The 27,559-nt window shown below is 34.1% G+C and overlaps 1 protein-coding gene across 1 annotated transcript in view; it reads right to left on the bottom strand.

Moving 5' to 3' along the window:
• The window catches only part of CCDC178 (coiled-coil domain containing 178), a 369,756-nt gene that overhangs the window by 303,367 nt on the left and 38,830 nt on the right, over positions 1-27,559 (bottom strand). Inside the window, exons 7-9 of the mRNA XM_007455238.1 lie at positions 22,993-23,210; positions 14,194-14,336; positions 2,901-3,054 (exon numbers count right to left, since the gene is read on the bottom strand). Of these exons, the coding sequence (XP_007455300.1) occupies positions 2,901-3,054; positions 14,194-14,336; positions 22,993-23,210 (515 nt within the window). The remainder of the gene's footprint in view (positions 1-2,900; positions 3,055-14,193; positions 14,337-22,992; positions 23,211-27,559) is intronic.

Consider the following 27,559-nt stretch of genomic DNA (forward strand, 5'->3'; position numbering starts at 1 on the left):
GGGAAAGAGGCAGCAAGAGAGAAGTTGGAGGTTGAAAACAAGGGCAGATTCCAAAGAGACTTGTATTACTACCTATTTAAGATCAGTTTCTTCCAACTTACTCATCCCAACTCATCCCCTCTGACACTCCAGCCCAGTATGTTTTAGTTTAGTGATTTTCAGCCTTGCCTATTTCTGGATTCTTCTACATTGCCTATGCAGTGGTGTAAGTCACTACCATCTTAACTCAGGTGCATATCCCCTACATTGCATAAATAAAAACAAAATACAAAAATTTTCTGGGAAAGATTTTGAGAAATTCCAATCTAGCTCGCTAAAGAAACTTGTAAAAGGTACACTTTAGTAACAAGAAATAAAACAATGCCAATTAGAAATGTCTCATAAAAAGAAAGAGCCATGTGTTAAACTGGGAATGAATATTATCAAACATTTATTGTGTAAATTAATAAGAAATTATCTTAATACAGGAATTACTAAATAAGAGGCATAACATGATGGAAAATAGAATATATATCAGGAAAGTACATATGGTCCTTAAACTGTTCAAAAAGAATTTAATGATGTCGACTTCACATCTGTAAGTGAAATATGCATTCCAAATATTCTAAAAATGTATAGCCCCAAAACATATAAATAAAACACATCTTAAGAAAATAATCAATTAGAAATATTCTAAACTTAGTTTCATCTAAAATATGGCTTCAAATTATGTAAAGCAAAAATATGGATAGAAAAAAATGAAAATAAAGATATAAACTATCATACTGAGATATATTTTAATACAGCTTTCATAGCAATTGATGCATTAGTCAAAAAATAAATCAGAAGTATAAAAGAGTTAAATAACCCAATTATCACTGTTCACAAAATGAACCTATGTAGAACTGCACTCCATTATCAGAGAAAGCATTTTTCCAAAATCAAAAATTTACACAATTTACCTATATAGTATGAAATAAATTAAGCCTTAACAAAATATAAATAATATCTACCATATATACAACCTTTATGAACAAGTCAGAATTACATTAAAAATCAATTCAAAATAAATAACTTTAACATTTAGTGCAGTTAGAAGGGTTTCTGTCTGACTGATCACAGGCTGACTTTTCAGAGAGATGCCTTTGACGAAGTTCCAAGAAATTGGTTAAGGTCCAATTTAGTAAAACTACCCAAATAAATGGAGAGATAGATCATGTTTATGTTTAAGGACCCCATTATGAAGATTTCATTTCTCCATCATATAATACATAAATGAATGAGATTCCAATCGTAATTCCAATAAAATTTCTGAAGGAAATGAATTGAAATTTAATGGAAGCACAAAGGTCAAGAATAGCCTAAAACTCATAAAGAAATGTAAGACTGGGGGATTCATCATAATAGATAATCAAAGCTCATAATAGAAGTTTATTAATGTAGACATTAGGTATGGAGATAAACATGTTAAGTAGACCAAACAAATTAAAAAGAGAATGGAAAAAGAGATCCACACAAAACAAATAAGGAAGCCCCATATGTGAGAGATGATTCTAAATATTAATATATAAGTAAATACAGTAAGTTATAACAATTTGTTTTCTATATAAGAAAAAATGTAATTGGAACCTCACTTCATACCATACCAATATATGAATTTCAAATTGATTATGCTTCATATCTGGCAAGTAAAATATGCATTCCTAAAATTCTGCAGATAGTTTATTTCTTCTAAACTTGTAAATAAAAGATAGAATGAGAAAAAAACTCAATTTTGAATATTTTAAACATATTTAATCTAAAAGCATTACGTAAACATGAAAAGCAAAATTTCAAGCCATTTAGAATAAAATACCAAAGAATATTTTTTGACTCAAAGGCATAAAAAATTTATTTTAAAAGTTCAGAAGAACATAGCTCAAAGGAAAATATTTATAAATCTTACTACATTAAAACTGAAGTTTCTCTTCATCAGAAGTTACCATAAAGAAACGAAAGAAAATTGGGTGAAAATATTTTTAACATGTAACTTTAAAATATTTAGAATCTGTAACATAAAACAAATTCTTACAAATCAATTAAAAAAAAAAAACATTGCTCAATGTATAGGGTTAAAACCATGAGCAGGTTTTTCACAGAAAAGGAAATACAAATGACCCTCCCCCAAAAAAGCCATTAAATATATGTTCAGTCTCACTCTTAATTATAGATTAATCTTAAAAGCCATAATGAAAACATAATTCAAGAGCCTTATAATAGAAACTGGCAAAAAAACCATTCTTAACTCTAGGTAGGAATGCAAATTGGTACAGGAATGTGTATATTATTGCCTTTTACTGAACTATTCTTTCTTTTCACCATTTTATTATTTCATTTTACTGGTGTTTCCTTTTACTAAAGTGAATGAGATGCAACAGGAGAGGAAGGCAGAAAAGATGAGTCATAAGGGAAGATCAGTGAGACACCAAGTGTGAGAGGACTCAGCTCACCATTCCTTAAGGGAACCACCAGCCAGGGGATGCAGGTAGCTTCTAAAAGCTGAGAATGATCCCAGGCTGACAGCCACCAAGGAAACAAGGACCTCAGTTCTAAAACCACAGGAAGTGAATTTTGCCAAAACTGAATGAGCCTGAAAGCCGATTCATCCTGGAGTCTTTAGAAAGAAATGCAGGGCTGATGACACCTTGATTTCAATCAGGAACAATCTGGAGCAGAGGAACTAGCTGAGCTATGACCTGGAGAAACTTTATGATAACTGGGTACTGTTTTAAGCTGCTAAATTTCTTGTAATAGGCAATAGAAAACCAATACAGAAAGAAACTGGCTAACTGTCATTTAATTATTAACAGAGAATAAGTTCAGATAGCCATGGCACAAAGCTAATGTCAGTATTTTTTAAAATTTTAATTATGAAAACTCACCGTTTTTGATAAAGTAGCTAATTCATTTCTTGATGACCTTGTTTCCTTCAATACTTCAGTCACTGCCTCTTCATTCTCCTCAATATTAATATTAACATCTTGTATTGACGTACAGTAGAAATTAAACAGACTGTTAAGTTTATCTATCTCTTTCCTAAGAGAAAAAACAGTTGATTTTATCCACACTGAAGGGGAAATTATATTTTAACTTATAGCTGAATTAGCTTCTGACTTAACCATGTAGATCAATGCAATTTATCTATTCCTAAAATTTTTCCCATCTCAAAGAAACTCCTGAAAAATACTACTTAGATATAAAAAGTAAGTAGTGAAAAAAAACTTCAATTTGTTTCTGATGGAAAGGAACTGAGAGAATAGTGATTTGTAAATTATTTAAAATAAACCACCTTTTGATTTGATTCCAGGTGAGAGACCTAAGCACCTTTGATTCAGAGGTTGGGTAGTACAGGGATGGAAAGGAACGAAAAAAAAGAAAGAGGAAAAAAATAAGAGAAGAGAAGAAGCTGTAAAAGTGGAAAGATCACACATTACTAAAGCTCTGGTGTACTGTCTTATCTCCCTCACAGGTACAGAGCTAAAAAGCGGTAAACTACAGCTTAGGAAAACACGGGGCCTATTTAAGAGAAGTACTTGCCAAGGGAATCTTTTTCCTACGTGACATGTCACAGAAAAGACCACTGCTAATCTGTAAAGCTACATAATCCTTTATCTTACCTGGTAGGTAGAAAACACGTTCCAAATATAAAAGTCACTTTAAAGCATGGTCTTAGAGTTTAATATATGAAAAAAGTATAGTGAGAAAATGACAAAAGTATAATTTGCATAAAATATTAGCAAGTAATACAGATAAGCCCAATTTTTTAAGACACCATAAACAAAATAATAAGAGTGGGAGATTTATCTGAAACCCATATAAGAGATCAAAGATTAAATCATTTGTGTGTAATAAAATCCTACAATGGAATATGGAATGGAAAACTTACCCAAGAGACAAACGAGCAGAGAAGATAAACAAGAATTCACAAGAAAATAAATGCCAATGGCCAATAAATATATGATGTGTTTACTGAATTTGCCCAGGCTATGCTATCATGCATAAGCCTGATTTTAGGAGTAGAGTCAAATGGAACTGAAAGATATAACTGAAACTGAAAGATATACTCTCACAATATAAATGAAAATTAAAGCAACAAACAAACAGGCAAGAAGCTTCTCCTTTACCCTTCCATATCTGGAGAGTACAGGCTTCCTATCAGAATTCTAGAAGCCAGATCAATAATGAGAGGTTGGGAGCCTGAGCATTTAAAATGTACGTGTTTGGTTAAATTTCCTCCCTATGAAGTTAACTTTTCTTCTCTCAGTGGTATCCATTTCCCCAGTCCAGATAATAAACTAGATTTTGACTAAGAAGTGAGCAATTGCCCACTGTCATGGAATGCAGGAGCTAAGTATTATTTTAGTTATCTCCTCATCCTTATTTCCTGAAGCATCAACTGCTGCCACCAATTCCTCAGCCTTCTAAGAATTTTTCAGTGTAAAAGTTTGTTACTAGGTTTGCCCCCACTGGTACTTTAGATTTCATCATTCTTGTATCTGCTAAATCAGAATAAATTTAGAAGAATAAAATGGGAAGAATCATTTTACCTGTTAAGAATTACTATAAAGTAGAGCAATCAAGACACCAAAGAATATATGCTATGTGTTTCCATTTATACGGAATTCAAGAACAGACCAAACTAACCATGGCGATAGAAGTCAGAATGGAGATGACCTTTTTAGGAGAATGGTATGGACTGAGAAGGAGAACAAGAAAAAACTTCTAGTATGCTGGAAACTTTTTATATCTTAACCTGGGGCATGGTGACATGAGTGTATATACAATATACATAAAAATTCATAAATCATTTGATAGCACACATAATCATGTTTCTATATGTCTGTTAATTCTTAAAAATAGTGAAGGAAAATTAAACATATCTTTAAAATTTTATTTAATAAAGCATTTATGACTCCACTGATGCTTATAAAAGAACTTCTGGGAAATATACTTAAATGAGAAGAAAATTAACGAGTAAGTTATATGGTGTAACAAATAATAATGAGTAACGGAAGTAATGATAATATGCCTTTGGGTCTATCTAAATATTAATTATAAAAATCACCAGCTAATTCTTATATTCAAAATTGAGAAGCAAAATTTTTAAAAAATGGTACAAGATGGATAATGTTGCATTTGTAATTAATATGGACAAACATGTGTTTGTGCCAAATAGATTAATGACAAAATTCTCTTCTGTCATCAAGAAAAAGAGAGAGGGCCCCCTTCCCCCCCACACAAAAAAGAAATGAACAACGAGAAGTTACAACTGATACCACAGAAATACAAAAGATCATAAGAGACTACTATGAACAACTATATTCCAATAAAACGGACAACCTAGAAGAAATTGAAAAATTCTTAGAAATATACAATCACACAAGACTGAACCAGGAAGAAATACAAAATATGAACAGACCAAATACCAGTAATGAAATTGAATCAGTAATTTAAAAACTCTCAGTGAACAAAAGTCCAGGACCAGGTGGCTTCACAGGTGAATTCTATCAAATATTTGGAGAAGAGTTAACACCTATCCTCAAACTATTCCAAAAAACTGCAGAGGAAGGAATATTTCTGAACTCATTCCACAAGGCCAGCAACACCCTGTTACCAAAACCAGACTGAAATATCACAAAAAAAGAAAATTACAGGTCAATATAACTGATGGACACAGATCCAAAAATCCTCAACAAAATATTAGCAACTGGAACCCAAAGAAACATTTAAAGTATCATACACTATGATCAAGTGGAATTTATCCCAGGGATACAAGGATTTTTCAATAACCACAAATTAGTTAATGTGAATAAAAAGCATGGGATCATCTCAATAGATGCAGAAAAAGCTTTTGACAAAATTCAACATCCATTTTTGATAAAAACTCTTAAAGTGGGAATAGAGGGAATATACCTCAACATAATAAAGGCCATATATGACAAACCCATAGATAACATCATACTGATTGGTGAAAAACTGAAAACACTTCCTCTAAGATAGGAACAAAGCAAGGTTGCCCACTCTGGTCACTTTTATTCATCATAGTCTTGGAAGTCCTAACCATAGCATCAGACAAGAAAAAGAAATTTTTAAAAATCCAAATTAGAGGCCTTCCCTGGTGGCGCAGTGATTGAGAGTCTGCCTGCCGATGCAGGGGACATGGGCTCATGCCCCGGTCTGGGAAGATCCCACATGCCGCGGAGTGGCTGGGCCTGTGAGCCATGGCTGCTGAGCCTGCATGTCCAGAGCCTGTGCTCCGCAATGGGAGAGGCCACAACTGTGAGAGGCCTGCGTACCGTAAAAAAAAAAAAAAAAAAATCCAAATTGGAAAGGAAGAAGTAATATTGTCGCTGTTTGTAGGTAACATGATAGTAGTCACAGAAAATCCTAAAGACACCACCAGAAAGCTACTAGAGTTCATCAATGAATTCATTAAAGTTGCAGGATACAAAATCAATATCCAGAAATCTGTTGCATTTCTCTACATTAACAAACTATCAGAAAGTAAAATTAAGGAAACAGTCCCATTTGCTATTTCATCAAAAAGAATAAAATACCTAGGAATAAACCTACCTAAGGAGGTAAAAGACAGGTACTCAGAAAACTATAAGATGCTGATGAAAGAAATTGAAGACTACACAAATAGATGGAAAGATATACTGTGTTCTTGGATTGTAAAAATTAATATTGTACAAATGACCATACTACCAAAAGCAATCTACAGATTCAATGAAATCCCTATCAAAAGACCAATGGTTTTTTTCACAGAACTAGAACAAATAATTTTATACTGTTTAGGGAAACACAAAAGACTTGAGAAAGAAGAACAAAGCTGGAGGAATCATGCTCCTTCATTTCAGACTATATGGCAAAGCTACACTATCAAAACAGTATGGTACTGGCACAAGAACTGGTACATAGATCAATGAAACAGAACAAAGAGCCCAAACATAAACTCACACACTTACGGTCAATTAACCTATGACAAAGGAGGCAAGATGTATAATGGAGAAAAGACAGTCTCTTCAACAAGTGGTGCTGGGAAAACTAGAGAGCTACATGTAAAAGAATATTAGAACATTTTCTCACACCATATACAAAAATAAACTCAAAACAGTTTAAAGACATATATGTAAGACCAGAAACCATAAAACTCCTAGGAGAAAACATAGGCAGAACACTCTGTGACATAAATCATAGCAATATTTTTTTGGATCTGTCTCCTAAAGCAAAGGAAATAAAATCAAAAACAAACAAATGGAACTTAAATTTTGCACAGCAAACGAAACCATCAACAAAACAAAAACACAACCTACTGAATGGGAGAAAATATTTGTTAATGACATAATTGATAAGGGGTTAATATGCAAAATATATAAACAGCTCATACAACTCAACATCAAAAAACAAGTAACACAATCATAAAATGGGCAGAAGACCTGAACAGACATTTTTCCAAAGAAGACGTACAAAAGGCCAACAGGCACATTAAAAACTGCCCAACATCATTAATCATCAGATAAATGTAAATTAAAACCACAATGAGCTATCACGTTACACCTGTCAGAATGGCTATCATCAAAAAGAACACACACAAAAAAAATTTTGGAAAGGATGTGGAGAAAAGGGATCCCTCCTACACTGTTGGAGGGAATGTAAATTGGTGCAGCCACTGTGGAAAACAGTATGGCAGTTTCGCAGAAAACTAAAAATAGAATTACCATATGACCCAGCAATTCTACTCCTGGGTATATATCTGAAAAATACAAAAACTCTAATTGGAAAATATACATGCACCCCAATATACATAGCAGGATTATTTACAATTACCAAGATATGGAAGCAACCTAAGTTCCATCAGTAGAATGAATGGATAAAGAAGATATGGTTTGCATATATATATGTAAAATGGAACATTACCCAGCCATAAAAAAGAATACAGTTTTGAGCAGAAGCAAGAATAATGACAATCTTTCTGCCTGTTGAACAAAAACCACTTTTACATAAAAATAGACAAGATGAAAAGGCAGAAGGCTATATACCAGATGAAGGAACAAGATAAAACCCCAGAAAAACAACTAAATGAAGTGGAGATAGGCAGCCTTCCAGAAAAAGAATTCTGAATAATGATAGTGAAGATGATCCAGGACCTCGGAAAAAGAATGGAGGCAAAGATCGAGAAGATCCTAGAAGTGTTTAAAGTGTTTAAAGTTCTAGAAGAATTAAAGAACAAACAGAGATGAACAATAACTAAAATGAAAAATACACTAGAAGGAATCAATAGCAGAATAACTGAGGCAGAAGAACGGATAACTAACCTGGACAACAGAATGGTGGAATTCACTGCTGCAGAGGAGAATAAAGAAAAAAGAATGAAAACAGCCTAAGACACCTCTGGGACAACATTAAACGCAAGAACATTTGCATTATAGGGGTGCCAGAGGGAGAAGAGAGAAAGAACCAGAGAAAGTATTTGAAGAGAGGATACTCGAAAACTTCCCTAACATGGGAAAGGAAATAGCGACCCAAGTCCAGGAAGCACAGAGAGTTCCATACAGGATAAACCCAAGGAGAAACAGGCTGAGACACATTGTAATCAAATTGGCAAAAATTAAAGACAAAGAAAAATTATTGAAAGCAGCAAGGGAAAAACGACAAATAACATACAAGGGAACTCCAATAAGGTTAACAGCTGATTTCTCAGCCGAAACTCTACAAGCCAGAAGGGAGTGGCATGATATACTTAAAGTGATGAAAGGGAAGAACCTACAACGAAGAGTACTCTACCCAGCAAGGGTGTCATTCAGATTTGATGGAGAAATCAAAAGCTTTACAGATAAGCAAAAGCTAAGACAATTCAGCACCACCAAACTGGCTCTACAACAAATGCTAAAGGAACTTCTCTAAGTGGGAAAAACAAGAGAAGAAAAGGACCTACAAAAACAAACCCAAAACAATTAATAAAATGGTCACAGGAACATACATATTGATAATTACCTTAAACGTGAATGGATTAAATGCTCCAACCAAAAACCACAGGCTTGCTGAATGGATACAAAAACAAGACCCATATATATGCTGTCGATAAGAGACCCACTTCAGACCTAGGGACACATACAGACTGAAAGTGAGGGGACAGAAAAAGATATTCCATGCAAATGGAAATCAAAAGAAAGCTGGAGTAGCAATACTCATATCCAATAAAATAGACTTTAAATTAAACAATGTTACAAGGGATGAGGGAGGGCACTACATAATGATCAAGGGATCAATCCAAGAAGAAGATGTAACAATTATAAATATATATGCACCCAACATAGGAGCACCTCAATACATAAGGCAACTGTAACAGTTATAAAAGAGGAAATCAACAGTAACACAATAATAGTGGGGGACTTTAACACCTCACTTACACCAATGGACAGATCATCCAAACAGAAAATTAATAAGGAAACACAAATGTTAAGTGACATAATAGATCAGATAGATTTAATTGATATTTATAGGACATTCCATCCAAAAACAGCAGATTACACTTTCTTCTCAAGTGTGCATGGAACATTCTCCAGGATAGATCATATCTTGGGTCACAAATCAAGCCTCAGTAAATTTAAGAAAATTGAAATCATATCAAGCATCTTTTCTGACCGCAACGCTATGAGATTAGAAATCAATTACAGGGAAAATAAAGTAAAAAAACACAAACACATGGAAGCTAAACAATACATTACTAAAAAAACAAGAGATCACTGAAGAAATCAAAGAGGAAATCAAAAAATACCTACAGACAAAGGACAATGGAAACACGACGATCCAAAAACTATGGGATGTGGCAAAAGCAATTCTAAGAGGGAAGTTCATAGCTATACAAGCCTACCTCAAGAAACAAGAAAAATTTGAAATAAAAAAACCTCACCTTACACCTAAAGGAAATAGAGAAAGAAGAGCAAACAAAACCCAAAATTAGCAGAAGGAAAGAAATCATAAAGATCAGAGCAGAAATAAATGAAATCGAAACAAAGAAAACAATAGCAAAGATCAATAAAACTAAAAGCTGGTTCTTTGAGAAGATAAACAAAATTGATAAACCATTAGCCAGACTCATCAAGAAAAAGAGGAAGAGGACTCAAATCAATAAAATTAGAAATGAAAAAGGAGAAGTTAAAACAGACACCACAGAAACACAAAGTATCCTAAGAGACTACTACAAGCAACTCTATGCCAATAAAATGGACAACCTGGAAGAAATGGACACATTCTTAGAAAGGTCTAACCTTCCAAAACTGAACCAGGAAGAATTAGAAAATATGAACACACGAATCACAAGTAATGAAATTGAAACTGTGACTAAAAATCTTCCAACAAACAAAAGTCCAGGACCAGATGGCTTCACAGATGAATTCTATCAAACATTTAAAGAAGAGCTAACACCAATCCTTCTCAAACTCTTCCAAAAAATTGCAGAGGAAGGAACAGTCCCAAACTCACTCTATGAGGCCACCATCACCCTGATACCAAAACCAGACAGAGATACTACAAAAAAAAAATTACAGACCAATATCACTGATGAATATAGATGCAAAAATCCTGAACAAAATACTAGCAAACAGAATCCAACAACACATTAAAAGAATCATACACCATGATCAAGTGGGATTTATCTCAGGGATGCAAGGATTCTTCAATATACACAAATCAATCATTGTGATACACCATATTAACAAATTGAAGAAGAAAAAACACATGATCATCTCAATAGATGCAGAAAAAGCTTTTGACAAAATTCAACACCCATTTATGATAAAAACTCTCCAGAAAGTGGGCATAGAGGGAAACTACCTCAACATAATAAAGGCCATATACGACAAGCCCACAGCAAACATCATTCTCAATGGTGAAAAACTGAAAGCATTTCCTCTAACATCAGGAACAAGACAAGGAAGTCCACTCTCACCACTACTATTCAACATAGTTCTGGAAGTACTAGCCATGGCAATCAGAGAAGAAAAAGAAATAAAAGGAATACACACTGGAAAAGATGAAGTAAAACCGTCACTGTTTGCAGATGACACGATACTATATAGAGAGAATACTAAAGATGCCACCAGAAAACTACTAGAGCTAATCAATGATTTGGTAAAGTTGCAGGATACAAAATTAACGTACAGAAAGCTCTTGCATTCCTATACATTAATGATGAAAAATCTGAAAGAGAAATTAAGGAAACACTCCCATTTACCATTGCAACAAAAAGAATAAAATACCTAGGAATAAGCCTACCTAGGGAGACAAAAGACCTGTATGCAGAAAGCTATAAGACACTGATGAAAGAAATTAAAGATGATATCAAAAGATGGAGAGATATACCATGTTCTTGGCTTGGAAGAATCAACATTGGGAAAATGACTATACTACCCAGAGCAATCTACAGATTCAATGCAATCCCTATCAAATTACCAATGGCATTTTTACGGAACTAGAACAAAAAATCCTAAAATTTGTATGGAGACACAAAAGACCCCGAATAGCCAAAGAAGTCTTAAGGTTAAAAAAAATCGGAGCCGGAGGAATCAGACTCCCTGACTTCAGACTATACTACAAAGCTACAGTAATCAAGACAATATGTTACTGGCAAAAAAACAGAAATACAGATCAATGGAACAAGATAGAAAGCCCAGAGATAAACCCATGCACCTAAGGTCAACTAATCTATGACAAAGGAGGTAAGGATATACAATGGAGAAAAGACAGTCTCTTCAATAAGTAGTGCTGGGAAAACTGGACAGCGATATGTAAAAGAATGAAATTAGAACACTCCCTAACACCATACACAAAAATAAACACAAAATGTATTAGAGACCTAAATGTAAGGCTGGACACTATAAAACTCTTAGAGGAAAACATAGGAAGAACACTCTTTGACATAAATCACAGCAAGATCTTTTTTGATCCACTTCCTAGAGTAATGGAAATAAAAACAAAAATAAACAAATGGGATCTAATGAAACTTAAAAGCTTTTGCACAGCAAAGGAAACCATAAACAAGACGAAAAGACAACCCTCAGAATGGGAGAAAATATTTGTAAATGAATCAGAGGACAAAGGATTAATCTCCAATATATATAAACAGCTCATGCCTCTGAATATTAAAAAAACAAACAACCCAATCCAAAAATGGGCAGACCTAAATAGACATTTCTCCAAAGAAGACATACAGATGTCCAAGAAGCACAAGAAAAGCTGCTCAACATCACTAATTATTAGAGAAATGCAAATCAAAACTACAATGAGGCATCACCTCACACCAGTTAGAATGGGCATCATCAGAAAATCTACAAACAACAAGTGCTGGAGAGGGTGTGGAGAAAAGGGCACCCTCTTGCACTGTTGGTGGGAATGTAAATTGACACAGCCACTATGGAGAACACTATGGAGGTTCCTTAAAAAACTAGAAACAGAATCACCATATGACCCAGCAATCCCACTACTGGGCATATACCCAGAGAACACCATAATTCAAAAAGACACATGCACCCAAATGTTCATTGCAGCTCTATTTACATAGCCAGGTCATGGAAGCAACCTAAATGCCCACTGACAGACGAATGGATGAACAAGATGTGGTACATATATACAATGGAATATTACTCGGCCATAAAAAGGAATTAAATTGGGTCATCTGTAGAGACCTGGATGGATCTAGAGACTGTCATACAGAGTGAAGTAAGTCAGAAAGAGAAAAACAAATATCGCATATTAATGCCTATATGTGCAACCTAGAAAAATGGTACAGATGAACTGGTCTGCAGGGCAGAAATAGAGACACAGATGTAGAGAACAAACATATGGACACCAAGGGGGGAAAGCGGTGGGGGGTGGGGGGGTGGTGTGATAAATTGGCAGATTGGGATTGATATGTATACACTGATGTGTATAAAATGGATGACTAATAAGAACCTGCTGTATAAAAAAATAAATGAAACTCAAAAAGAAAAAAAAAAAAAGAATAAAATCTTGTCATTTGCAACAGCGTGGATGGACTTTGAGGGTATTATACTAAGTGAAATAAGCCAGACAGAGAAAGAAAAATACTGTATGATATAACTTTTATGTGGAATCTAAAAACTAAAACAAACTGATGAATACAACAAAAATGAAACAGACTTACAGATACAGAGAACAAACTAGTGGTTACCAGTGGGGAGAGGGAAGTGCGGAGGGCACGAAAGCGTTTAGGGGATTAAAGGTACAAACTATTATGTATAAAATAAATAAGCTACAAGGATATATTGTACAACACAGGGAACATAACCAATATTTTATAACTACAAATGCAGTATAATAACCTTTAAAATTGTGAACCACTATGTTGTATAACTATAACATATAATATTGTACTTATACTATATCTCAATTAAAAACATAATGTTTAAGCACATGTTGAAATAGACATCAGATGTGAGGAAATATAAATATCTTAATAAGTGCATGTTATCCAGATCACAGGATGATGTACAAACTTTTGCTCTTCATTTTGCTTATATTTACTTGACTCTAGCTCCATAATAAGTATGACTTTTTCTGTACTAAATCAATGATCAGTTTGAATAAATAAAAATTTTATACAGAAACATGAAAAATTTGAAACCAACAAGAGGAAGTAGAAGAATATCATAAAATATAAATACATCAGAAATGTAATTAAAAGTCAATTAATAATATGCAAAATATAATCTATATATATTTAAAATATTACATTTTACTAGAAATAAAAAAAATGAGTTTAATTAATTAGATGCTATGCTTATAATTAATACAAGGCTATGTAATTTGTTTTTTATAATATCCCATGCTGGAATCTTTTTTCAAAGAGTCACTTTTTCACATAGTTAGCAGGGATATATACTGTTATAGCATAGCCACAGGCAATTTGGCAACATGTATCAAGAACTTTAAAATGACACAGAAATATACTGCTTTAGGAATTTATACACAATTAGATTACATATGTAAAAGACATTTTAATTTATACATAAACTTGGTAACAAGATAGATGTGGCAATTTAGATTCTTCCCTTTCTCTTTATCTGAATTTCTTATACAGGAATATATATTACATTTTAATTAATATTTTACTTCTAAATGCTATAAGTAACGTTTGTGAAAAATACTTACTTGTAGGTTTCTATGGTTATTTCATCATCACGAATATCCTTTTCCATGTCTATTTTACTTTGTTTAGCTTTGAATTTGACTTTTTCAAGATTTTCTACAGCTTCTTCATGTTCTCCATGAACCTGTTTGTATAGTTCCATTACCTAGAAATAAAAATATGTGCTAATATATGCACTTAATGGCTAATTAAAATAATCAGACAAGAGAAATATCAGAGAAGGGAGTTAAAGTAGTTGTTTGTTTTGTTTTGTTTTGTTCTGTTCTTTTGTGGTACGCGGGCCTCTCCGCTGTGGCCTCTCTCGCGGTGGAGAACAGGCTCCAGATGCGCAGGCTCAGCGGCCATGTCCCACGGGCCCAGTCGCTCCGCGGCATGTGGAACCCTCCCGGATCGGGGCACGAACTCGTGTCCCCTGCATCGGCAGGCGGACTCCCAACCACTGCGCCACCAGGGAAGCCCCTAAAGTAGTTTTGATTTAGATTATAAACGTACTTTATATCAATTTTCTTTCCATATTTAGTCTATTGTTTAGCACAGTAGTTTCAGGTTTCTTTTACCCTGAGAGGCATCAATACTAGAGATGTAGAAAAGTTACTGAAGAGAATGACTTTAATATCCCAGTTAACATGACCAAAATAAAATCATTATTTTTGTACCTACAAAAACTATGACTTTTTATTGTTCAAATATTTTATTGTAGAAAAATCAGAAAACACAGATGAAAAAAGAAAATTTTATAAATTACCTATAATCTTCTCACTCATGAATAACCATTACTATCTTAATGCAAGGGTCCAAAATATTCCATTTTTATTGTTTTCATTAATTATTAGATATCATAAACATACTCCCTTCTCTCTCCCGGTCTCTCTTCTCTATCAGACTAAAGGGATAGGGTGGTTGTAGTGGTCATGGTTGGAAGGAATTACAGTTCAGGATGTCCTGTTGGAAAGTTGGAGGGAGAGGAGTAGAACAAGGTACTAAGGAGGGAGCAGTCCTTTACCCACGGGCCGAGTGGTGGATCTATATGAGGCAGCAGCCTCCTGAAAACAGCAGTAATCTTCATTAATTTTTATTTTATTTCATTGTATTAATTTTATTGTGATAAGAACATTTAACATGATTATCTATCTTTTAACAAAATTTTAAGTGTACAACACGGTAAACTGTAGTCACTATGCTATACAGCAGATCTCTAGAACTTATTCATCTCGCATAACTAAATCTTTATATCCATTGAAAGACAACTCTCCATTTCCCCTCCCCAAGCCCCTACCAACCACCATTCTACTCTGTGATTCTATGAGTGTGACTATTATAGATACCTCATGTAAGTGGAATTATGCAGTATTTATCTACGACCTGCTTATTTACTTAGCATAATAATGTTCTCCAGGTTCCTCCATGTTGTCACATAGGGAAGGCTTCCTTCTTTTTAAAGGTTGAATTATATTCCATTGTATACATATACCACATACATTTTAGAATTAGCTTGTCAAGGTCCACAAAGAAACCTGTTGAGATTTTGTGACTGTATTTAATTTACAGATCAATTTGGAGCGAATGCTACAAAATTTAGCCTTCTAATACATTAACATATTTATCTATGTAGCACTTTTAAAGTTCTCTCAGTAATATTCATAGTTTTCTGAATAGGGGCTTTGCATATCATTTGTTACATCTATTCCTAGATATGTTTTATTTTATGCTCTAACAAATGCTATTTTAAAATAAATTTTATTTTCAGATTTGTTGCTGGTGTATAGTAATGTATGGATTTTAAAATTTTACCTTTGTATGCAACTGTAATTCATCTGTGGACTTGTCTAGATTTTATGTGTACATAATTACATAGTCTGTGCAGGAAAGGAAACCATCAACAAAACAAAAAGACAACCCACCGAATAGAAGATATTTGCAAATCATATAACCAATAAGGGGTTAATATCCAAAATATATAAAGAACTCATACAACTCAACAACAACAACAAAACAAACAACTCAATTTTAAAATGGGCAAAGGGGATAAACAACAAGGCCCTACTATATCCAATATCCTGTGATAAGCCATAATGGAAAAGAATATAAAAAAGAATGTATACATATGTATAACTGAATCACTTTGCCATACACCAGAAATTAACACAACACTGTAAATCAACTATACTTCAATTTTTAAAAATGGGCAAAGGGGCTGAACAGACTTTTTTTTTGGGGGGGGGGTCCTGCCATCCTGTTTCTTTTTTTAAAAATTTTATTGGGGTATAATTAATTTACAATGTTGTGTTCGTTTCAGGTGTACAGCAATAGACTTTTTTCCAAAGAAGACATACAGATGGCCAACAGGCAAATACATGAAAAGGTATTCAACATCACTAATTATTATGGAAATGAAAATAAAAACCACAATGAGATTTTACCACATGCCAATTAGAATGGTTATTATCAAAAAAGGAAGAAATAACAAGTGTTGAGAGGATGTGGAGAAACGGGAACCCTTGTGAACTGTTAGTGGGAATGCAGCCACTATGGAAAACAGTATGGAGATTCCTCAGAAAAATTAAGAATAGAACTAACGTATGATCCAGCTATTCTGCTTCTGGGTATTAATCCAAAGAATATGAATACACTAATTTGAAAATATATATGCACCCCAATGTTCACTGCATCACTATTTACAATAGCCAAGATATGGAACAACCTAAGTGCCCATCAAGGGATGAATGGATGAAGATAAAGAGATGTGGTATATATATATATATATATATATATATATATATATATATACACACACACACACACACACACACATATATATATCTATAAAACAGATACTACTCAACCGTAAAAAAAGAAAGAAATCTTGCCATTTGTGACAACATGGACGGTCCTTGAGGGTATCATGCTAAGTGAAATAAGTCGGATGAAGAAAGACAAATATCATGTGATTTAACTCATATGTGGAACGTAAAAAACAAACAAAAAACTCCAAAATAAGTGAACAAACCAAACCAAACCAAAGAAACATGTAGATACAGAAAACAGAGTAGTGGTTACCAGAAGGGAAGGGGAGGGAGAAGTGGGTAAAGGGGGTCGACTGTATGGTGATGGATGGTTATCATGTATACAGAAGAAGATATATCATGTTATAAACTTATATAAATATATAACATTTAAGAGAAGGCACAAGTAAATATCAGGAATGAAAAAGGAAAGCACTACATATTCTATAGACTATAGAAAAGATAAAAGGATACTAAGAAAGTCTTCCAACAAAATTTGTAATTGTGATGAAATGGACATATTCTTAGAAAACTACAACTAACCAAAATGGACACAGGAAGAAACAGAATAACTGAACAATCTTATTGAGGAAATTGAATTTGTAATTAAAAACCTTTCCAAAACAAACAAGAAACAAAACTGGAAAACTTTAGCTAGATGGCTTCAACAGTAAATGCTAATTAATAATGTTAGTTTTTCACACTCTTCTAGGTAATAGGAAAAGATGAAATACTCCCAAGTTACCTTTAAAAATCTAGCAAACCCTTAAAACCCAAACCTGACAAGGACATTATTAAATAATTATATGACCTTCTTATTCATGAATTTAGATTTAAAACCCTAAACAAATAATTAGCAAATCAAGTCTAGCACCATGTAACATCTTACTTAATAGAAAAAAATTTTTTAATTATTCCCCTTTGAAACTGGGAATGTGACAATGATGCTAAATATTACTCCCTCTAGTCAGCATTGTAGTGGAGATCTCAGCCAGCAAAGTTCCTAGGCTTACTAAAGGCAATATAATACAGCAAAATGTATACAGATTTGGAAGGGGAGGACATAAAACTGTCCCTATGTGCCCATTAATTTCTAGAATAGCACAGATATTAGTAACCTCTACAAGATTCTCCTTTAGGCACAGGAACGTAGGGGTAGAGACTGTGGCAGAGAGCCAGGATTATACCAAGATGATGGGATAAGCAAACAAAGAGCTCAGGAAACATAATAGAATTTCTACTATCAAAGGAAGAAAAGCAATAAATAATGTCCTGGGTCCAATTTGTCCCATAGGTATTGCTGGGGTGGTGGTCTCAGTGTTGGGGGCATTGGTGATATCATATGAGGCAAATTCATCTCCAAGGAAAGCTCTTGGACGGGCTCAGTGTGGGACCGGTACAACCTTCCCACATGGATACTCTCCTAGGTTGATGTTAATAATATTTTTGTGGCTCCACGGTGTTATGAGACTGAGCTGCTTGTAGAATTTGAAGGTCACGTTGAGCCTTTGAGCTTAGTTTGCAAGTAGCAATGTATTAAGGCTCAAGCACATTGGCTAGAGGTCTTGCATTATTTAAGCTGTTGGGTTGCTTCAGCAGGCCTTTAGCCAGGACCTCAGTCAAGACAGCAGAATAAAACAAAACAAAACAAAGCTATATTACAAACAAAACACTATCTTACATTTCTCCAACCCTCTAGTGATCATGAATTTGCTTTCCATCTTTATGGATTTACCTATTCTGGATATTTCAGTTAAATGAAATCATATAATATGTGATCTTTTGTACCTGGCTTCTTTTAGCATAATGTTTCAAGGTTTACCCATGTTGTGACATACATCAGTACTTCATTTCTTTTTATGGCTGAATAGTATTCCATGGTGTGGATGTATTACATTTTGTTTAGTCATTCATCAGTTGAAGGGCACTGGATAGTTTCACCTTTGTCTGTTCTGAACAGTGCTGCTATGAACATTTACGTACAAGGGTTTTTTATTTATTTATTTATTTATTTTTGTGGTACGTGGGCCACTCACTGCTGTGGCCCTGCCCGCCGCGGAGCACAGGCTCCGGACGCGCAGGCTCAGCGGCCATGGCTCACAGGCCCAGCCGATCCACGGCATGTGGGATCCTCCCGGACCGGGGCACGAACCCGCATCCCCTGCATCAGCAGGCGGACTCTCAACAACTGTGCCACCAGGGCAGCCCTTTTTGTTTGTTTTTTAACATCAGTTTTCAATTATTTGGGGGTATATACCTTGGAGTGGATTTGCTAAAGCATATGGTAATTCTGTTTTACTTTTTGAGGAAACACCAAACTGTTTTCCACAGTGGCTCTACCATTTTACATTCCCACCAGCAGAGTACAGGGGTTCAAGTTTCTCCATATCCTCACCCAAACTGGTTATCTTACACTTTATTTTTAACTTTATCCTAATGTGTATGAGTGGTATCTCATTGTGGTTTTGGTTTGCATTTTCCTAATGACTAATGATGTTAAGCATCCATCTTTTCATGTGTTTCCTGCCCATTTCTATGTCTTTTGGAGATATGTGTACTCAAGTCTTTTGCGCATTTTTAAATGGGTTATTTTTCTTTTCTGGTTGTTGAATTATAAAAGTTCTTTATATATTCTGGATACTACACATTTTGTAATATATAATTTGCAACATTTTCTCTCATTCTGTAGGTTGTCTTTTTACTTTTATGGTAGTGTACTGTGATGGACAAAAGGTTTTAATTTTGATGAAGTCCAATTTCTCTATTTTTTCTTATGTCACTTATGCTTGTAGTGTCCTATCTAAAAAAACCATTTCCAAATTCAAGGTGATGAAGATTTACCCCTAAGTTTTCTTTTAAGAGTTTTATAGTTTTAGCTCTTACATGTAGAATTATGATCCATTTTTAATTAACCTGTGTATGTGCTGGGAAGTAGGGGTCTTAACGTTACTCTTTTGAATACATGTGGATATCCAATGTCTCAGCACCATTTGTTGAAGAGACTACTCTTTTCCCACTGGATTGTCTTGGCACCCTTGTCAAAAATCAGTTGACCATAGTGTGTGGGTTTATTACTAGACTCTCATTTCTATTCCATTGGTCTACAGGCACCCTTGAAAAGCAATAGATAAATGGGTTTATTTCTGCAATCTCAATTCTACTCTCTACTTTTTTGTATTTATGCAAATGGCACTTTTTTGCTTCCTACAGCTTTGTACTAAGTTTTAAAATCAGAAAGTGTGAGTTCTCTAAGGTGTCCTTCATTTCCAAGACCGTTTTGGCTTTTTGGGATCCTGTGCAATTACGTATGAATATTAGAACAGGCTTTTCAATTTCTGCAAAAAGATCTTGAGACTTTGTCAGATATTGCATTTAATCTGAAGATACCTTTGGGTACCACTGACATATTAACAATATTAAGTCAAATCCGTGAACACGGATTATCTTTCTATTTATTTAGGTCTAATTTAATTTATTTCAGCAAAATATTATAGTTTTTAGTGAACAAGTCTCGCACTTTATTAAATTTATTCCTACTTTATCATTTTTAATGGTATTAAGTAGAACTGTTTTCTTAATTTCATTTTTGGGTTGTTCAAAACTAGTATATGAAAATACAACTGAGTTTTGTGTGTTGAGCTTGCATCCTCCAACTTTACTAAACTTGTTTATTAGCTCTAATAGTTTGTTTTGTGAATTCTTCATGATTTTCTATATATAACATCATGTCCTCTGCAAATAGAGATAATTTTACTTCTTCCTTTACAATCTGGATGCCTTTTATTTATTTTTCTTGCCTATCTGCTTTATTAAAAGTCCATTGATTTAAATGTTAATCTCATCCAAAAAACTGTTTCACAGAAACATCTATAATAATGTCTGATCAAATACCTGGGCATACTGGCCCAGCCAAGTTGACGCAAAAAATTAATCATCGCAGTGACTCTGATAAGCTCTATGCAAAGGTTGCTATTTTCTTGATCTGCTAGAATGTGTTTTCATATTTTCCTCCCATTACCAAGCATGGTCTTCCAGCTGCTCAACAGCCCTGCTACCCCTGACTCAGAAATGCCTATGTCTACTATCAGGGAAAAACACACTAAAATAATAAAGGGATACCAATTCCCACACCTATTGACAAACTTTAAAGTATGACAATAAAAATGTTGACAAAAATGTGAGGTGGATCAGTTAGGACTGGGTTTGGCTATAGCAGAAATAAGTCAAATAAACAAGATTATAGTTTATTTTTCTCTCCCAGAAATAGATACAAGGTATCTTCTGCCTTTCTATTCAGCCATTCTGGATCTGGGTTCCATTCCCAAGGTTGCTTTGTGCTATAAAATTGAATCAGAGCTGCAGCTATCATATCTGGGTTGCTGTAAGTTTAGGAAATGGCTAAGGGTGCTACTTCTGACTGAGTCCAGTTCAAGAAGCTTTCCTAAAAAAATACCTATATAACTCCTACCTACATCTCATTAGAAATACCATGAGTAAAGGCAATTTGGGGGATGACTTTTAGCCTGACACACTGCCACCCAACTAAATAAGGGGGGATTACTATTAAGAAAAAATGATACTACTAGAATTCTTGTCCACAGTGGAGAAATGGGACATCTCCAGCACTGCTACTACTTTAGGAATATAAGCTGTCAGAGACACTTTGGAGAGCAATGTGATTTTATCTAATGAAGTTGAAAATGTATATAACCCATGACTCAGGAGATACTCCACTAGATATACAGCCAAGAAAAATTCACACGCACATAGAGAGGAACATGATCATGGCTGCTTATTGTTTACAGTCAAATCAGCATTGTAGCCAAATACTGGAAAAAAGGCAGATGACCAAGAGAAAATGGCAAATAATAAATTGTGAGATATCTATTTGATGGAACATGGCAAATAAAATGAATGAACTGAATCTGTATATATCAATAGTAGCTTGATCTCCAAAATAACGTCAGATTAAAAAATAAGTTGCAGGGCTTCCCTGGTGGCGCAGTGGTTAAGAATCCACCTGCCAATGCAGGGGACACGGGTTCAATCACTGGTCCAGGAAGATCCCACATGCCCGGCATAACTAAGCCCGTGTGCCACAACTACTGAGCCTGCGCTCTAGAGCCCGCAAGCCACAACTACTGAAGCCTATGTGCCACAACTACTGAAGCCCATGCACCTAGAGCCCGTGCTCCACAACAAGAGAAGCCACCACAATGAGAAGGCTGTGCACCTCAACAAAGAGTAGCCCCCACTTGCTGCAACGAGAGAAAGCCCATGCGCAGCAATGAAGACTCAACACAGCCAAAAATAAATAAATAAATAAATAAATAAATAAGATAAATAAATTTATAAAAAAAAAAGTTACAGAAAGTTATACAATGTTTAATAATATTAAAAACAATACTATGCAGTGTGCATACATACATACAGTATGTATAAAATTATTCAAATTTTGCCTAGCAACAGAAGTTCATGTTGAGGTTATCTTTGGAAAATGAGGGCAGAAAATGGAACAAATATAGGAGACATTTAATGACTTAATTTATTAACTTTAAATGATCAAGAACAAACATGATACAAAGCTAATTTGTTCATTTAGTGGCCATTAAAATAATTTATTTTTCTATAATATGATCCCACAATAGGAGAGTTAAATGTTAATCATTAACAAGATTTTTCATGTCAGTTACATATTTTCATCAAAAAATGAAATTGATGGCATTCTTTCTAAGTTTGATTTACGGCTTCAAATAATACCATAATGTGTTAAATCTCCAAAATAGTATTAGTAGACTACTAAAGATTATTAATATTCCTAAGTTTAAAAGTATGGGAAAAGTTTAAATGAATATCAATCAACTGTACTGTGTGTCACTTGATAATTCTTTTAGAAAATAAATAGGTCGATTTTCAATGAGAATGAACCCTTGAAAGATATGTTAACTTCTTATAGTTGAAATTTTTATAACTAAGAAACAATCTGTAAAATGCAAATCCATTCATTTATTCCTTTACCTCAATTTTTTTCTGATAATATTCCTTCAGAGCTACAAGTTCCTGGTCTCGCTTTGCAAGCAGTAGAGGGCGATGTTTAATCATGTAGTCTATGTCTGCTTGAAGCTTTGCAGTAGCTTCTAATTTCTCCTTTTCCTCCTCCAAACGTTTTAGTCGATGAGTTTTATCTTCAAGGTGCCATCGTAGTTCTACAATATCTTTCAGATAGGCCTCGTGTTCTAGACATATAATGATAAGATAAAAAAGAAAATCAAATTTTAAAACAAAAGCTCCAGAAGGACATCTTTATTTGATAATAAATATGAAATATTTTAGTTTCAGAAATTACTTATCTGTGAATCTTACTAAATCTAAAATAAGTTACTTTTTTTATTTTTATTTTTTGGCTATGCCATGTGGCATGCAGGATCCTAGTTCCCTGACCAGGAATGGAACCTGTGCCCCCTGCAGTGGAAGCATGGAGTCTTAATCACTAGACCGCCAGGTAAGTCCCTAAAATAAGTTATTTTTAGTATTGCACTAAAAATATATTGCTTTCTTCACTCACCATCAAAGGAATTAAACTATATAAAAATCACCTGAAAATTATAAAAATAACTCATATAAAATTAATATATGAAATAAAGTTTATCTACAAAAATAAAGATTATGATGAAAACAGAATAATCTCACAACAGTAAAATTAAAACAAATTAAAACGCACAGATCTAGTGATAAACCTGAGTTGTGCAAGGCCTATAGGAAGAAAATGACAAAATGCTATCAAACAATAGAAAAGACAATTTGAATAAATGGATAAAAATTTTCTGTTCTGTATAAAAATATTTGAAGTAATAAATATGGAAATTTCCCTCAAATAAAATAAATATAAATTAAATTAAATATAAATTATAAATTAAATTAAATGTCAATTAACAGACTAGGACAATTTTAGAGAAATTATATAAAATATTTCCTCCTTATATTGTTAAATTTCTAAGGTTAGTCTAACTTTGAACTCTTGGAATAAAATTAGATTGGCTAGCTCGGGGCTCTTTCCTTCTTTTTAAAAATAAACTTATTGGTGGGTTTTGCTGTTGTATTCACTGAAGACTCTTTGCATATATACTCGTGATTTGGGCTTATAATTTTCCATATTTGTACTGTCCTCGTCTAATTTGCTTTATAATTTATGCTAGCTTCTTATATCAGTTGTAGTTTCTTTTATTTCTGTTCTCTATGATCTTGTGGAAGTTTGAAATTGCATGTAAAGTTCTATTGCCCTAGTATGTATGTATACATGTACATATTTTGCAGGGAAGTATTTTTAGTTATTAAGGCAAAGGCATATATGTATATTTTGGTTATCTATTTATTCATCAATCCATTTTTCCTGTGAATTTATCCAGTTCATCAAAATTTCAATAATATTCTAAGAGATTTGTTCAGAATATCTTCATTATTAATCACTGCTACATTTTTAGATACCATTTCAATTTCTAATTGGATTTATTCATATATTTTCCCTGTGTTCTTGATTAATTTTATCATTGGTTTTCCATTTTTTTTAATTATTCTTTTTTTACTGATCAACATGTAGTTCTGCATATCTTTGGAATTATATATATTTCATTATTTAACAATTTTGTAATTTGTTTTCTGTTTTTTTTCTTTGTATTTATTTTACTTTTATTTTTATAAATTCTGAAGTCATATATTTCAATAACTATGAATCCATCTTCTTTTCTGATATTATAAAAGCTACTGATTTTCCTTTAAATAATAATTTAGCTTTTTTCACTCACGTGAAGATAATTGTAGTAAGATTTAATGATACAGTTCTAAATGTTTTCTAATTTCTTAAATTTGTGCAATATTTGACACCATCCCCTTTTACTTTGTTTATCCTAATTAGACAGTAGCATTTTTTTTTTTTTTTTTTTTTTTTTGTGGTATGCGGGCCTCTCACTCTTGTGACCTCTCCCGTTGCGGAGCACAGGCTCCGGATGCGCAGGCTCAGTGGCCATGGCTCACGGGCCTAGCCGCTCTGCGGCCTATGGGATCCTTCCGGACCGGGGCACGAACCCGTGTCCCCTGCATCGGCAGGCAGACTCTCAACCACTGCACCACCAGGGAAGCCCTAACACAGTTCTTAAAAGTAAATTCAGTTCTTAAATACCTATTCTAGAAAAGAAGGTATCAAAAAAATAATCAATGCTTCTACTTCATGAAAAGAGTAGGTTAAATTATTCCCAAAGCAAGCATGAGAAAGGGAATCAGAGAAGAAATCAATTATATCAAAGCTGAAAAACAATAGAGAAATCAAGAAAAGCAAAAATTGACTTTTTAAAAGATCAACAAAATTGATGTAACTTTTGGTAGACCAAGAAAAATACAGAAAGTACAAATTACCAAAATCAAGAATGAAAGAAATGTCATCTCTAGCGCTACTATAGAAATTAAAATTATAAGAGAATTTTAGGAACAAGATTAAGCCAGCAAATAAGACAACTAAAGTGAAATGCACAAATTCCTTAGAAGACACAAATTATCAAAACTGACTCAAGAAGACAGAGAAAAGAGACCCAAAACCATTAAATAAATTGAATTAGCTATTAAAAATATATTGACAACTTTGGACGTAGATGCCATGAATAGATACTCATTAACTGGGCCCTGGATAGAAAAAGAATGACTTCAAAGAAATAAAAAAGCCAAACTTGAAACTTATGAAGATTTAGATATCAAACTCAAGCTAAGAAATTAGTATGGTCTAACTTACTAGTCAAGAACCAATAAAACTTCTAGGATCCTAACAGAGGCAAAAAAGCAGTCAAAGGATTACTGACTTCCATAGAAAATATAATACAAACAGAGGAAGATGAGTTCACTATAAAATATGTAGAAACCACAGAAAAAACAACTCAGTATCAGGGAGAGTCATCAGAAGCAAGCTATGACAGACCAAACTGTTGCTCACTACCTCCCCCTTGGATTAAAGGTAGTTTCTTGTCACTCTCATTTGTGATTCAGACATGGTACTTATTTTGACTAAACGATGTGAATAACAGTGAGAGTATGCCAATTTTGAGCTAACATCTTGAGGGGCATCCTATCTTTTTACTCACTATGTTGTACTCTCCTCACTTGCCACGTGAAAACCATGGCCCTCGGAGCTGCTAGCCAGTGAGGATGAGGGAAACATGAAGCTCACGTGCACCCAACAGAGTCTTGAGTCAAGCCCATCAGATCTGCAGCCTGAAGAAATCCTCCCTAGCCAACACACAGACCCACGAGTGGAAAATAAAAAATTATTGTTGTAAGCAACTGAGTTCCAAAGTGACTTGTTACAAATAATTGTTGTAGTAATAGCTGATTAATTCACATGACAAAACGATGTCAAATAAACAAAATCAGAATATTTAACATTCTATTAACTACTCGGATCTTCCTCCATAGCAGAGGCACTATTGTGAGCATTTATATGGGATACAATTATCTTCACATCCCATCCTTTTGAAACGTTAATCCCCAAAACTCTCATAGACTTCCTTCCACCGGTCTTACATTCATGTTCTTTCTAAGTCCCTGACCACTATGCAATCCCTTTTCACACTTCCCATCTATACCTCAGGCCATTTCTTCTTCAAGGTGATTTTGCCTCCACCTTTTCCATACTGAGATTGTAATACAGTAGCTCCCCAAATTATATCAACATACCATTCAAACCTTTCATAAACCAGGGCTGTGATTGTTTTTCTCTCCCATTAGATGGTCATAAGGAAGTACATGGAGCCATAAATGTAAGTTAAGGAAAAGACAGGGAATGTACAGAAGCAGGAACAATGGGAGTACCAGGGGAATCTGAGTCATTAGTTTATTTGTGCCTTCAGATGCTGCTTGGGTACAATATATGTATTCTTATTTTATAAGGAAACATTGCTATGCACATCCAATTTTAAAATTTGTAGGTTCATACAGCACCTAATTCATGATGAAAAACTTATTTCTGGTTATCTTTTTTGATAGGGTAAAGAAGAGGCACTTACTCGATTATTAGATGCATATCAAGTGCCAAGGGCTGTCATTTGGGAAAGGGGTGCAGTGACCAAGCAGAAAGGAAGTCAGAGGTACAATACCTCAGCCTTACTCTTCTCCATCATCTCCCATGGTCTCTTGCCCCTGATTTCCATTGGCTGAACCCAGAAGGAGGACAGAGTGCAAAAGATATCTTTTATGCAGTCTATTATAAATCAGCCTCATGGGCCACAAAACAAAAGTCACAAGCATGGGTGAGGTAGTTAGGGGGATGGATGGATCTGGAGGAGGAACCACAAGACATCTAGAAAGAAGTAAATTTCCGTAGAGTTACCCCCCCAAATTATCAAAACTTTTACACACATTGTACTTAATGGTAAGGCTGTTATGGAAATTAGAAGTTTTTCCTGTCATGTATGCTAGAGACTTCGAGAATCTAAACAGACTGTAAAAATAAATAAATTTATAGTTTGTAAACAAATTCAAAATATTTAGAGATTATATCCTAAATATATCAATATAATTGTAGCATATTCCTGAAAGCACATAA

The sequence above is a fragment of the Lipotes vexillifer genome, unplaced genomic scaffold (genome assembly GCF_000442215.2).
Source record: "Lipotes vexillifer unplaced genomic scaffold, Lipotes_vexillifer_v1.1 scaffold90, whole genome shotgun sequence".
Lineage (NCBI taxonomy): Eukaryota > Metazoa > Chordata > Mammalia > Artiodactyla > Lipotidae > Lipotes > Lipotes vexillifer.